Below are 15719 nucleotides of genomic sequence, written 5' to 3' on the forward strand. Positions count from 1 at the left end.
CTTTTGACTCCTAACTTGTCACTTGCTCGTAACCTTTATCTTGTCTTCCTCTCTTCAATAGTCCCTTTCCCTATGTGTCCTTCTGTCTGTCTTACCCTTATTGGTCCTGTCTGTCTGTCCTGATTTAGATTGTAAGCTCTTTTGAGCAGGGACTGTCTTTTCTTCATGTTCAATTGTGAAGCGCTGCATATGACTGGTAGCACTATAGAAATGATTTATAGTAGTAGTAGTAGTTTTATCAGCACGCAATGTCCACCATCTATTCTTATCTTGCTCCCAGCATTCAGGGACATTTATCAATAGAATCCAGAAGAGTTAGTTTCCCTCTGCTACCTCCCATGTAGTCCTCCCTGACAGGCTACAACCTCCCATGCAGGGACCCAATGCGTTCAACCTAACTGTATAAATGGATCCACAAGACTAATCTCAAACCCAGGTTTGCCATTTTATAAGGCCAACTCTTGGTACCTCTCCCTGGGGGTATTTATCTTCCTGTAACAAGACATATATCATGGAATTTACTGAATCCCTCAGCTGCCCACAAATGATACAGTGTGCTAGCCTTCTTATCAACAGGAAGTACAATATATGCGTCTTCCTACAACATCTTCTATACACCCAACTCTTTACAGATATCTAGATATTTGGGAGGCAAAGCAGAGGTGTCCTGCACTCACCCTTAATCTGCAACTCAAAAAGAAGACAGCCTTAGCCATTCTTTACACAAAGTCTTGGAGTAAAGAGCTTCATGCAATAACTATTCCTGGCTTGTAACAGAGTTAGGCCAGGTGAGCATTTTTCTTCCTCTAACAGGTAACCAGGGTCCTAAGAGTCTTCAGTCTCTTAATCAAAGAGCATAGGTTGAATCAAGTCTAGGACCACACTAATCCTAAAGTTGAAGACTTCTATGGTCTAAAATCTGGCTATTTTGGTGTTGGGACTAGGATAGGTTTCCTGCTTTCAGCTTGATCAACTTGAGTCAGCACAGATGGTGTCAAAACAGGCTTAGGGTGCCAGACCAGTGTCACCACAGATATGTCTGTACTACAAGAATCTTTCAAGGTACCAAGGGAAATCAAAGTTCTTGACCTTGAGCTCAATGCATCTAATGTGGAAAGTAATCATATTTGTGACCCTACTTTCCAAATGCCTTGAAAAGTGTTGATAATACCAGGGAGTCAGTCTAGTAGGGAAATTAACATCCTCTATGGCTTTCTAGTCATCACAGTTGAAAGCTTCCAACTGGACTTCTGGAGACTAGCTCATTATTGTACATGACAAGTAGAACTCATTTCCAGACGTGATACCTCTGAATGGTATAGACATCCTGTTCTCAACCTTGTGCTAAAATGTGTCAGATGTGCATTAGAAGCATTGTTACACTCTGATATTTTAATTTGCATAGTGATATTTGAAATGGCATACCTTATATGCATTATTTTTTCATTGTTATGCTCTCTTAAAATAAACTGTGAGTAGATTCTTCAACACCTCTACTCAAATTTCAGCACCCCTTGCCTGAAATTCTTTCCTTATGTGAACAAAGCTCTGGTCTTTGCTCAAACAAGGAAGGTCTTCTGACTCTAGGGTCTTACCTTGAACCACAGAGACAGATTGAAGCCTTCTTCAGCAAAGCCTGACCACCAGAGGTCAGAAAAAACCTTATACACCTAACCTGAAGGCATGATTCAAATATGTTAATGAATGCACATCCCTACTGTGTTTCTTTACTGGTTTTGAGAGTCCAATAATTTTCTTTTGGTGTTGGCAAGGAAGGTTTGGAGCTTATTCTTCTGAATTCAAAATGCTCAAAACAATATCCCAATAACCACTGTCACAAACAGAATTTGGGGCAGGAAGCAAATACAATGCAATACAAATAAAACATATTCTGCAAGCTACCAAAATGGTCTTATGCAGATCATAGAATAAAAACTAGGCATTCCTAGATTAAAGAATAAAATGTAAAACATAAGTAAATATTTCTTTAAAAAATAGGTTTTGAACTACTTATGAAAAGTCATATAGATCTCAGGATAACTAATTTCCAATGGAAGTATATTCCAAATCAAGGCTATATGGTATCCCAATGTTTGGGAAAAAGATCTTTTTATATTTAAGTTTTTTTTACATCTGGAAAGTGAAACAATAAACTTTTTTGTCGTAAATACACTGGATAGGAAGAGAGAGTCATTAATTGGCTCAAAGTAAAGGAGCCTGGCCATGAAGTATCTTAAAAATCAAGTAACTGAATAATAATAAAAAAAAACAACCCCTCCATTCCTGCTCCCTACTTTCTGACGCTGTGTAGGACAATATGTTGGTGGAGCCATGGTCCTGGTAATCCACCCTGTTCCACTGCCCATGGCAGCAAACTTTGTGATGGACAATTATGAACATCTTTTGTCTGCACTTCTGGCTTAAATGGAAGCTGAGGCTGAAGACCTGCTCCTTGGATATAATGGGAAAAATAATGGGGCTAAAAACAAATGAAAATATTAAATCAACCATTCCTAACACAGTCCTCGGGGCACACTTGTCCTATTGGGTTTTTATGATATCCACAATGAATATGCATGAGATAGATTTGCATGCACTATTCCCTTGGTGGTACGCAAAACTCTCTCACACATGGAGGGGTATAATCGAACGAAAACGTTTATCTCCATGGGCGTTTATCTCCGAGAACGGGTCCGTGAAGGGGCGGACCGAACTGTATTTTCGCAAAAAATAGACGTCCATGTTTTATTCGACAATTTGTGAGCTGGGCGTTTTTGTTTTTCAGCGATAATGGAAAATGAAAGCGCCTAGCTCAAAAACGAATAAATCCAAGGCATTTGTTCGTGGGAGGGGCCAGGATTCATAGTGCACTGGTCCCCCTCACATGCCAGGACACCAACCGGGCACCCTAGGGGGCACTTTTACAAAAAAAATAAAAAAAAGTTAAAGAGCTCCCAGGTGCATAGCACCCTTCCCTTGTGTGTTGAGCCCCCCAAATCCCCCTCAAAACCCACTGCCCACAAGTCTACACCATTACTATAGCCCTAAGGGGTGAAGGGGGGCACCTACATGTGGGTACAGTGGGTTTGGGGGGGGGTGTTGGACGACTAAGCATTAAGCAGCACAATTGTAACAGGTGGGGGGGGGGGGATGGGCCTGGGTCCACCTGCCTGAAGTCCACTGCACCCCCTAACAACTGCTCCAGGGACCTGCATACTGCTGCCAGGGAGGTGGGTATGACATTTGAGGGTGAAAATAAAAAGTTGTGATACATCATTTTTTGTGGTGGGAGTGGGTTAGTGACCACTGGGGGAGTCAGGGGAGGTCATCCCCGATTCCCTCCGGTGGTAATCTGGTCATTTAGGGCACTTTTTGGGGCCTTATTCGTGAAAAAACAGGGTCCAGGAAAAGTGCCCTAAATTCTAGCTACAAACGCATACTTTTTTTCCATTATCGGTGAAAGGCTCCCATCTCTGTTCGGGTGATAACCATGCCCCAGTCAACTTTGTACGTTTTCGCGATGGAGTGCAGTTGAAAACGTCCAAGTTCGGCTTTCGATTATACCGTGTTATTCGTTTTTGTGAGATAAACGTCCATCTCCCGATTTAGGTCGGAACTTGGGCGTTTTTCTCGTTCGATTATAAGCAGGATAGTCATTTGTGGATATCCTGAAAACTTGACTGGCTGGGTGTGCCCCGAAGACTGGGTTAGGAATGGCTGCATTAGATGAGGGTCTGAAATGATGCTAGTGCCCTTTAATAAATGTACTATGCGCTAAATGAATTCAACACGCATAATAAAACAATGATTTTAACATGAATTAGAACTTTTTAACATGAATGTATGAAATGAACCAAAGAGGGCCCTAAAAAAGAATCCAAAATTTTTTGGTTCACAGCCCTAAAAACACATATATCTAAGGTGTTATTCACCTGAAAAACTGACATTCATGACTAATACTAAATTTTGTCTTGGCTCTGGACATGGCTGCAATTAAGCAGTTTTGATTAGGCCACATGTAGGAGTTCACACAGTAACTATCTTTACACCGGGTCTGTGTCATGTACATATTATATCTCTGTTGTACTTCATCAAGAAGCACAACTGAGAGATGTTTACACATAACATTTTGGCATCTAACACAACATCCAAAAGAGAACAGTTATCAGATGATGGCGACAAGCTTAGACACTAACTTCTCCATTTTCTGTTCTATGAATCACTAATGAGTTTGGCTTATATTTCAGAGGTAATGTGTTCAGACTCATGGAGTAGGAAAGCAGGCAGATGTTATATAAAGGACTATTACAAAATTAGCACCTCTAAAATCTTCCTGTCCTTATCCACCTGACATAAGAAATCTGCTATAGAGATCAGCTGAAAAAAAGAAAAGAAAACCCACACAAAGGTGAATTGGTAGGTGGAAGAGGATAATGTAGTGAGATAATACAGGTTCTATAACAAATACGATTGAACATTTGTATGAAGTATCCCAAGAATTAAACACAACAAATTAAAATATTTTGACTTAATTCGCTCCTGCAGAATTCTCTCTCTCAAAAGAAAGCCTTCCTTGTAACCTGTTAGTCAACACTTCACCATTTGAGCAGAAAAAAAAATTCAGAGTGCAAAGAGAATTTAAAACATGATGATTTCCGGCTATGAAGAATCAGGTTCTATCTCCTTTCAATTATGAAAAAAGAAGGAAGTTATAAAAACTAAACCTGGAAACCAAAATAGGAATAAAAAGATACAAATATGTTAATGACAAGCTTAGGAATGCAATATTTATAATCTGCAGATTAGAGAATGACACCGGTACTGGGAACCGCAGTAACGGGGACAGAGCTCGTGGGGATGGGGCGGGGACAGATCCCACAGGGATGGGGCGGGGATAGGGACAAACTTTGTTCCCGTGTCATTTTCTACTTTGAAGCCTGTTAATGAACTGGACTGTTATTTAAGTGATGCCTACAAAGATATTTTGATTTTTTTGGAAAAACAAGCAAACATATTGGTCACAACTAGCAAAATTTGCATGGGAGATCCTGTACATCCTGCTACCAGCACATCTTCTAAGAAGACAACTTCTATTCCAGGAAGGACTGTGGATGACAGGAGAGCTAGATTGAATCCTGAGATTGTTGATGATTTCTTATTTATCCACAGATTAAAAAAACATAACAGTGCTTTATAGGGCATATTTTTCCCCTCTAGGGCATATAGAACGGGTTGTATTTTATACCCCTGGACATTTTAACAGTGTGAATTAGGATTCCTTGGTGTAGTAGAAATCACCCATTGTTGGGGTTGGAAGGGTAGAGGGTGGTGGTGGGAAGGAGGGTTATTATAGCTGCTCATTGTTATTATTGTTCTCTATTTGTAATTTATACACAACAGTTGCACAGCATATTGTTCCTTTTTATATTTTAATAAAAATATTTAAATATAAAATCATAAGTGTTCGAGGCTTCTGCAGATGAGGACAGAGTCCACGGGGATGGGGAGAGAACCTGTGGGGATGGGGACAGGGCCTGTGGGGACGGGGCGGAGACAAACTTTGTCCCCGTGTCATTCTCTACTGCAGATAGACAATGTTAAGTTGCCCTCTTTTCACATTCTTAACAATGGGACCAACACCTTGAGCATATAGTATTACTTGCCTTATTTTTCTTAGCAAAGTGTGGAAGGGTCTGAACAGCTCAGACATATCTTCTGGTTTACGGTCCAGATTCAGAGGTCCTTCAGAATAAACCACAAGTCCACTGCATTCAATACACAAACAACAAAAATCAGATCCCTAGACATACAACATACAGCAGTGCTTCTCAACCCAGTACTCAGAGCACACCCAGGCAGTCAGGTTTTCAGGATATCCACAAATGAATATGCATGAGATAGATTTGCATGCACTGTTTCCTTGGTGGTATGCAAATCTATTTCATGCATAGTTATTTGTGGATATCCTGAAAACCTGACTGGCTGGGTGTGCCCTGAAGACTGGGTTGAGAACCCATGACAGAGCACCATGAATTTTGAGGACAAAAATGTTCTAAAACATCACAATTCGTTACCTACCTTCCCCAAAATGACTTTTTCATATTGCCTACACAGCTAATCAATGTGGGTTCCTATTTTACAAAGTATGTATGCAAATTGTGACTCTGCCTGTGTACACCCTAAATCTACACCCAAATCATGCCCATGCCACAGTCACAGAAAGTACACATTCTTGTCATCACAACATGCTTTTACGTGGAGGAACATTTTATATGTGACATCAAGTCACTGCTATAGATTTACATGAATTTTTTTAAAAACACTATTTAATATCAGAAAACTCTTCCACTATAAAAATAGTTTTCCAACCTCTCTGGTTTCTCTGGGTATTTAATTTTATCCTCTCATACCCCTCTTTCTTGTCTATGTTTATCACCTTTTTCCACTTTTTATTGCTTTCCTTCTCTACTTGCGTCTGTCCTTTCTCACAATTCTGTCTGTACAGCAGAGCTTCCCAAACAGTGGGCTGGGGCCCCAAAAGGTGTCACATACTGGGTTGGCTCTCAACAGGTGCATCATTATTCTGCACCTCTGGGGGCGGGGTCATACAGTTTTATTTGGCCATCATGGGGTCCCAGCCACAAAGATTCTTAAATGTATTTTTATATACAATTTGAACATTTCTTTACAAGAACATCTTGTGATAAGATACCTTACTAACAAAAGAACATAATGGAAATATTACTTGTCAAACTCAGAGACATGCTTATCAGTGCACTATTTTAAGGGGATATTCCTGATCCACAATATAAAGGAATATAAGAGAGAAAGAAAATTAGACAAGCTGAATGGGTGACATAACTCCATTACAATTAGTGTACATGATGATGAAGACAAAGCAGAACTAACATTTGCAGATGTAGACAAAACCCAATACCCTGCAATGGCTCTTAAGAGATATACTTTATTATACATCACAACACATTTAACAAGGACAATTGAGGCAATAAGGAGCTCCAATCTGCTAAACCCAAGGTCAATGAAGAAGAAAATCCCTTCTTTTCTGGTTGGCCCTGAATATATCTGGATAGATTCTAAATTTATAAACACAGTACAGGGAATCCCTATGTTGAAAAAAAAAACCTCTTATCATAAAGTCTGTATTTGAATCCACAAGTACAGTCATAACCAATGCAGCAAGAGTCTGCTTTTCCTCTTTAGAGTCTTTAAAAAAAAAAGCAGGAAAATCCAAAAAGATTCATGAACTCTTGTGTCCCTGAGGCCTGGCCCTGTCGATGTCACATTGGCCACCCTCCAATCTTTAGGTACTATGGATGATTTTAACAACAGGTCACATATCACTAACAGATCAGCAATTTCATGCTCAAGTTCTTTGAGTACCCTGGGGATGTACACCATCCGGTTCAGGTGATTTACTATTCTTTGTCAATTTGGCTCAGTACATCTTCCAGGCTCACCAAGATTTCTTTCAGTTCCTCGGCATCATTACCCTTGAAAAACATTTTTGGTACAGGCAGATCTCTTACATCTTCTTTCATAAAGACACAAGCAAAGAATTCATTCAGTTTCTCCGCTATGGCCTTGTCCTCCCTGAATGCCCCTTTTGCTCCTTCGTGATCTAACGGTCCCAAGGATTCCCTTGCAGGCTTTCTGCTTCTGATGTACCTGAAAAAGATGTGAGTTTTAGCCTCTGCAGCAAGATTCTCTTCATATTCTCTTTTAGCCTTCTTTATTAATGCTTTGCATCTGACTTGCCAGTGCTTACGTTGCTTCTTATTTTCTTCATTTGGTTCCTTTTTCCATTGTTTGAAGGACAATCTTGTGGCTATAATGGCCTCTTTTACTTCACCTTTTAACCATGCTGGCTGACGTTTTCTCTTTTTTCCACCTTTGCAAATACGTGGAATGCATCTGGACTGGGCTTCCAAGATGGTATTTTTGAATAATGTCCACACCTGATTTAGTGTCCCAACCTTTGCAGATGATACTCAGTTTCTTTTTAACCATTTTCATCATGTTATTATAGTTGCCTTTTTGAAAATTAAATGCAGCTACAGTAGATTTCCTTTTTGGGTTCATCCCAGATAGTAGCTCAAACTTGATCATGTTATGATCACTGTTTCCCAGAGGACCCAACACCACCATCTCTCGCAATATTCCCTGCACGCCACCAAGGACCAGATCCAAAATGGTTCCCCCTCTTGTTGGTTCCTGTACCAGTTGCTCCAAGAAGCAGTCATTTATTACATCTAGAAATTTTATCTCCCTGATATAACATTTATCCAGTCAATATTGGCGTAATTGAAATCACCCATCATTACAGCATTGCCCAATTTGCCAGCTTTCCTAACCTCTGTAAACATTTCTTCATCTGCCTCTTCATTCTGTCACGGCGGACTGTAGTACAGCCCTACAAAAACACTCCTTCCCTTCACAGATGGAATTTCTATCCATAATGATTCCATGGTGCTGTGTCATGTGGAATGTTTACTTTATTTGACTCAATTCCCTCTTTAACATATAGCACAACCCCCCCCCCCCTCCAATTTGATCCTCTCTATCATTGTGATACAGTGTCCCACTGATTGTCCTCTTTCCACCAAGTCTCTGAGATGCCTATTATATCTACCTCTTCATTTAGTGCTATATATTCTAACTCTTCCATCTTATTTTTTAGGCTTCTTGCATTTGTATGCAGGCATTTCAAATTGTGGTTTTTCCTTTGATCTACAAGCTGCTTAGAAGTTGAAGGGGATAAGGTGCATCCTTTATCCTGCTCTCTCATTAAGCACACCTGGCTTACTTTCAGCATTGTTGAAACCTCTCTACTGGGATTCCCTAAATGTCCTGTTTCAATAGTATTCTTTAAGGATACTCCACACCAAACTATGCGCTTCTAGGCGACTGTCAGATTCCCCCCCTTTCTAGTTTAAAATCTGCCCTATCTCCTTTTTAAAAGTTAGCGCCAGTAGCCTGTTTCCATCCCAGTTAAGGTGGAGCCCATCCTTTCAGAACATTCTCCCCCTTTCCCAGAATGTCGCCCAGTTCCTAACAAATCTAAAACCCTCATCCCTGCACCATCGTCTCAACCACACATTGAAACTTCAGAGCTCTGCCTTTTGGGTCCTGCGTGTGAAACAGGAAGCATCTCTGAAAATGCTACTCTGCAGGATCTGCACTTAAGTTTTCTATCTAAGAGCCTCAATTTGGCTTCCAGAACCTCCCTCCCACATTTTCCTATGTCATTGGTACTCACATATAACAAGACAGCTGCCTCCTCCCCAGCACTAAGATTCTGTCTAGGTGACGTGTGAGTTCTGTCACCTTCGCACCAGGCAGGCAAGTGACCATGTGATCCTCACATCCACCAGCCATCCAGCTATCTACATGCCTAATGATCGAATCACCAACTACATACAGCAGGTGTCCTAACCTTTCCCTCCTGGGCAGAAGTTCTCAGAGACATATTCTTGGTGCGAGAAGATAGTGCATCCCCTGGTTGGCAGGTCCCGGCTACAGGAGTACTTCCTACTTCACCAGGGTGATGTTCTCCTTCTAGGAGACCTCCCTCCTCCAACTGCATTTCAGAATTTTTTTTACAAGAAAATATACAATTTGTATGCTTGATTAAGAAAAAGAATATCAATGCTTGAAACAAGTAACAGGAAAACAAATGCAATGAAAAAGTAGCAGTGATTAACCTGAGAGCTTAATAGGGGAGTTGCAAAATTAAAAAAAAAAAAAAAAAGTAACAAAGAGGAGATTAAGTTTCCCCAAAAGGAAAATAAAGCAAAAGAGGGAAAGAATGCCTCATATTAAATAAAGCAAGATCAATCTAAGCAGATCTAATGGGAGAAGATAAGGCAAGAGGAGTTGGAGCAATTCTAACATTTAGGAAATGTTGCAAATATAATGGATCAACAAACAAATATTATTCCTGATATTTTATGATACATTTACAATGAAACTATAGGAAATACATTGCCATTAGGGCTCATAGTTGAGTATGCTTGCCAAAAAGGCCTTATGCATAGAATGAAGGAAGATCATGAAAAAAAAACAGTACATTCATACAACAAAAAGCTTGCTGTTTAAAACAAAAATACAGATGAAGAATCCAATTTCTATCAGGTTTGAGGGCAAAAGTCAAGATCAAACAGGCTTTAGCTAATAATATAGGTTATGAACATTTAAAAAAAGAATCCAGTCATATCCAAACTAGCCTCTGCAACTCCCCTTCTGCCCCCAGGGCCCCCAACTTTTCCAGATGCAACAGAAAATGCTCTAGTCAAAGGTGGAAGAGATGTTTTAGATATCTGGATAACTTTTTCAAAGTACTTCTTAACCATTTCCATTGCTGATAATATAAGTGACTTATGAAAGTTTATAAATCTTAAATTATTATTATTATTAGCATTTGTATAGTGCTACCAGACGCACGCAGCGCTGAACACCAGATACAAAGAGACAGTCCCTGCTCAAAAGAGCTTACAATCTAAATAATACAGACAGACAAGACTACAATTATAATTATAGTCAACATAATTATAGTCCACATAAGAACAGATGGTTCACAGTAGGCTCAGGCAGACTTCGTCAGGTGACACAGAAGCATCCACCCGCACAAGTGTCGCCACTAAAGAATTCTTTTGCTCCATTACAGCACTGTGATGCTCCTGAAAATAAAACATTACAGCACTGTGATGCTCCTAAAAATAAAACTGAGGCAGAGGAAAAAGCAATAAAGGAACAAAAAGATACGAAGGTACCCAAAGTGAAAAGACACCCCCAAATCACAAATGTTGAAACACATACCAGGAAATATATATGGAAAGCGATGGCCACAAATGCTCGTAGTCTAAGCAATAAAGCTCATGACCTTCAAGCCCTGATGTTGGAGGCAGACTTAGATGATGTTGCAATCATGGAGACGTGGCTCAATGGTTCCCATGAATGGGATGCAAACATACCAGGCTATAATCTATTTAGGAAGGATAGAGAGGGTCGAAAAGGTGGAGGAGTGGCTCTGTATGTAAAGAATGATATCATGGCGAATGAAATGACAGGGACCTGGGGAAAAGAAGAAGCGATATGGATCACCTTAAAAAGAGAGGATAGAACCTCTGTCCACGTGGGTGTTGTCTACAGACCCCCGACACAATTAGAGGAACTAGATAAAGATCTGATCGCAGATATTCAAAAATTAGGAAAGAAAAAAGAGGTTCTGTTGATGGGAGATTTCAATCTGCCGGATGTAGATTGGAAGGTTCCGTCTGCAAAATCGGAAAGAAGTAGAGAGATCGTGGATGCTTTCCAAAGTGCTCTGCTCAGACAAATTGTGACGGAACCCACGAGGGAGGGAGGGAGGGAGGGAGGGAGCGACGCTAGATCTGGTGCTTACAAATGGGGATAGTGTGTCAAATGTCCGAGTGAGTGCACACCTGGGAAGCAGTGACCATCAAACGGTTTGGTTTGATATGACGGCTGAAGTGGAGGGTGGCCACTCTAAACTCAAAGTCCTGGATTTCAAGCATGCTGACTTTAGTAAAATGAGGGAATACCTGAGGAAGGAGCTGATGGGCTGGGAGGACGTACAAGAAGTGGAAGGACAGTGGTCCAGACTGAAAGAAGTAATAAATAGGGCCACAGACCTTTATGTAAGGAGAGTAAATAAAAGCAAGAGAAAAAGGAAACCGATATGGTTTTCCAAGCAAGTGGCTGAGAAAATAAAGGCTAAAGAGTTAGCGTTCCAGAAATACAGAAAATCTCACGAAGAGGAACACGGGGAGGAATACCGGATGAAACTGAAAGAAGCCAAGAGAGAGGTACGTCTGGCGAAGGCGCAAGCGGAAGAACAAATGGCTAGAAATGTAAGGAGGGGAAACAAAAATTTCTTCAGGTATATTAGTGAAAGGTGAATGACTAAAAAGGAAACTGTGAGACTAAAAGATACAGCGAAACGCTATGTAGATAATGATGAAGAAAAAGCCAATTTGCTAAATAGATACTTTTGTTCTGTTTTCACTGAAGAAAATCCTGGAGAAGGACCACGAGGGACTGGCAAAATTACACCTGAGAATGGAGTGGATAGAGCACCGTTCACGGAAGAGAGTGTGTATCAACAACTTGGAAAGCTAAAGGTGGACAAAGCCATGGGACCGGACGGGATCCACCCCAGAATATTGAGGGAGCTCAGAGAGGTTCTGGCGGGCCCTCTTAAAGATTTAATAAATCCTTGGAGATGGGAGAGGTTCCGAGGGATTGGAGAATGGCGGATGTGGTCCCTCTTCACAAAAGTGGTGATAGGGAAGAAGCTGGAACCTACACGCCGATAAGCCTCACTTTGGTTATTGGAAAAGTAATGGAAGCGATGCTGAAGGAAAAAATAGTGAATTTCCTAGAAGCCAATAAGTTGCAAGATCCGAGACAACATGGTTTTACCAGAGGGAAATCGTGCCAAACGAATCTCATTGAATTCTTTGATTGGGTAACAGGAGAATTGAATCATCGACATGCTATCTTTCTACCCTCATCTCCCCTTACGTTCCCGCCCTTAACCTCCGTTCACAGGATAAATCCCTCCTCTCAGTACCCTTCTCCACCACCGCCAACTCCAGGCTCCGCTCATTCTGCCTCACCTCACCCTATGCTTGGAACAACCTTCCTGAACCCTTACGCCAAGCCCCCTCCCTGCCTGTCTTCAAGTCTTTGCTTAAAGCCCACCTCTTCAATGCTGCGTTCGGCACCTAACCCTTACCGTTCAGTGAATCCAGACTGCCCCAATTTGACTGCCCCTATCGGACCGACCGTTCACTGGTCTATTAGATTGTAAGCTCTTTGAGCAGGGACTGTCTCTCTTTGTTAAATTGTACAGCGCTGCGTAACCCTAGTAGCGCTCTAGAAATGTTAAGTAGTAGTAGTAGTAGTATAGACGTAATCTACTTAGATTTTAGCAAAGCTTTTGACACGGTTCCCCACAGGAGGCTCTTAAATAAACTCGATGGGCTGAAGGTATGTCCTGAAGTGGTGAATTGGATTAGGAACTGGTTGACGGACAGACGACAGAGGATGGTGGTAAATGGAGTTCGCTCGGAGGGAAAGGTGAGTAGTGGAGTGCCTCAGGGATCGGTGCTGGGGCCGATTCTGTTCAATATATTTGTGAGTGACATTGCCGAAGGGTTAGAAGGTAAAGTTTGCCTATTTGCAGATGATACTAAGATTTGCAACAGAGTGGACACCCGGGAGGGAGTGGAAAGCATGAAAAAGGATCTGAGGAAGCTAGAAGAATGGTCTAAGGTTTGGCAATTAAAATTCAATGCAAAGAAATACTTAGGGAGTAGAAACCCAAGAGAGACTTATGTGTTAGGCGGTGAGAGTCTGATAGGTACTGAGGGGGAGAGGGATCTTGGTGTGATAGTATCCGAGGATCTGAAGGCGACGAAACAGTGTAACAAGGCGGTGGCCGTAGCGAGAAGGTTGCTAGGCTGTATAGAGAGAGGTGTGATCAGCAGAAGAAAGGAAGTGTTGATGCCCCTGTACAAGTCGTTGGTGAGGCCCCACCTGGAGTATTGTGTTCAGTTTTGGAGGCCGTACCTTGCGAAGAATGTTAAAAAAAATGGAAGCGTTGCAAAGAAAAGCTACGAGAATGGTACGGGATTTGCGTTCCAAGACGTATGAAGAGAGACTTGCTGACCTGAACATGTATACCCTGGAGGAAAGGAGGAACAGGGGTGATATGATACAGATGTTCAAATATTTGAAAGGTATTAATCCGCAAACAAATCTTTTCCGGAGATGGGAAGGCGGTAGAACGAGAGGACATGAAATGAGGTTGAAGGGGGGCAGCCTCAGGAAAGATTTCAGGAAGTATTTTTTCACAGTGTGATAAGTATGAGGCTGTCCTATCCGGGCTAGGCCACTAGAGGGCGCTAGTAGGTGAATAGGTGGAGGTCGCTAAGACCGGGGAGAGCTCTGGGAGGTCCACAGGTGTAGGAGGTTATGGGCTGGATCCTGTGTAGCTAATTAACCACTTTATACCTCACCTGAGTTGTGAAAGGAAGAGAAGTGAGATGGCAGCAGGAGAAGAGAGATCTCCCTGGAAGATACTGGCTAACCCTATGGACTTGTGGTGGACTGTATGTCCAAAGGAGATCAGCAGGCTGAAAATCCTGGGGTAAGAAGTCCCTAAAGCATTAGTGTTTGACTGTGTGTCCTCAGTACTTATAGGAACTGTGTGTTCAGTGAAAGGACTGTGTGTCCAAAGAAGAAAGGACTGTGTGTCCAGGACTGTGTGTCCAAAGAAGGAAGGACTGTGTGTCCAGGACTGTGTCCCTAGAATTGTGTGTTCAAAGGGAGGACTGTGTCCAAAGTACTGAGAGAAGCAGGCTGCAAAGCCTGGGGTTAGAAGTCCCCAAAGTATTGAAGGTAGTACTGAGCCCATGTATCTGTGTGGGGAGGCTCAGTGTGAAGATGTATGAAAGCATAAAGTATTAAGCTAGAAGAAGTGTGCCCAGGGGCTGGAATAAAGAGTTGCCTGAGAAATATGCAGTTGGTGAGACCTGTTTAATTTGCTTAGTGGGAACCAGGTCACCCTGAGCTAGAAGGGGTAGCACACTAATTTGCATATGACCTGCATATTGAGCACCAGGTCACCCTGAGTGAAAAGGGGGATATCACAACAGAGAGGGTGGTGGATGCTTGGAATGCCCTCCCGGGGGAGGTGGTGGAGATGAAAACGGTAACGGAATATGCATAAAGGAATCTTGTGCAGAAGGAATGGATCCTCAGAAGCTTAGCCGAGATTGGGTGGTGGAGCAGGTGGGGGGAAGAGGGGTTGGTGGTTGGGAGGTGAGGAAAGTGGAGGGCAGACTTATACGGTCTGTGCCAAAGCCAGTGATGGGAGGCGGGACTGGTGGTTGGGAGGCGGGAAGTACTGCTGGGCAGACTTGTACGGTCTGTGCCATGAATAAGGCAGGTACAAATCAACGTAAGGTATACACATATGTTTGTCTTGTTGGGCAGACTGGATGGACCATGCAGGTCTTTTTCTGCCGTCATCTACTATGTTACTATGTTCAGATATGCAAGTTTACTTAGCTTTATGCTTCCCAATTAGAATAACAGGAAAGGTAATGAGCAGATGCAAGCAAACCTCGTGCAGCCACTATTTTCAAACCCAGTACTCATCTCTCAACTTTTTTTTTCTTTCTCCAGCTATCTCTTCCTCCTTCAGAGACCTTTTTTCCTACACTTCTACCACTCATCTCCAATTTTACCCCTCCCTTCCCTGTTTCTCATTCTTCCTCCCATCCTATCTCCTTTTCTTCCTCCCCCCCTCATTCCCTCCCCCCCCCCCTCCTTTTTTTTGCCAGATCAGGATTATTTTCTACTATTTTCCACCTGGTAATTACTATAAAGTTCAGGAGCTCCTCTTTGAAACCATTCTTTTATATTCCTCTAAATTCACTAGAATTGTGTTGGGGGATCTTAATCTACACAGAGAGGATGTCAAGGATAAAGATGTTAGAGATGTTGCTTTTTAAAACATTTGTCAGTTTGCTTTGCCTAATACTCAGCCAACTCATTCTAAGGGTCACTGTTTAGATTTAATTGCATATTTGTCTCAGGGTTTTGTTACCTCTATTACTTAGTATCCAGTCCCTTGGTCTGATCATTTCAAAGCTAATTTTATATTTAAT

General features: G+C 41.8%; 1 protein-coding gene across 2 annotated transcripts in view; it reads right to left on the reverse strand.

The window, feature by feature from the left end:
- Positions 1 to 15719, reverse strand: part of ZFYVE28 (zinc finger FYVE-type containing 28) — a 382583-nt gene that overhangs the window by 125217 nt on the left and 241647 nt on the right. For both annotated transcript variants that reach the window (XM_030191112.1, XM_030191110.1), the window contains exon 7: positions 5664 to 5765. In XM_030191112.1, coding sequence (XP_030046972.1) covers positions 5664 to 5765 — 102 coding nt within the window. The remainder of the gene's footprint in view (positions 1 to 5663; positions 5766 to 15719) is intronic.

Source organism: Microcaecilia unicolor, chromosome 2 (assembly GCF_901765095.1).
Source record: "Microcaecilia unicolor chromosome 2, aMicUni1.1, whole genome shotgun sequence".
NCBI classification, from domain to species: domain Eukaryota; kingdom Metazoa; phylum Chordata; class Amphibia; order Gymnophiona; family Siphonopidae; genus Microcaecilia; species Microcaecilia unicolor.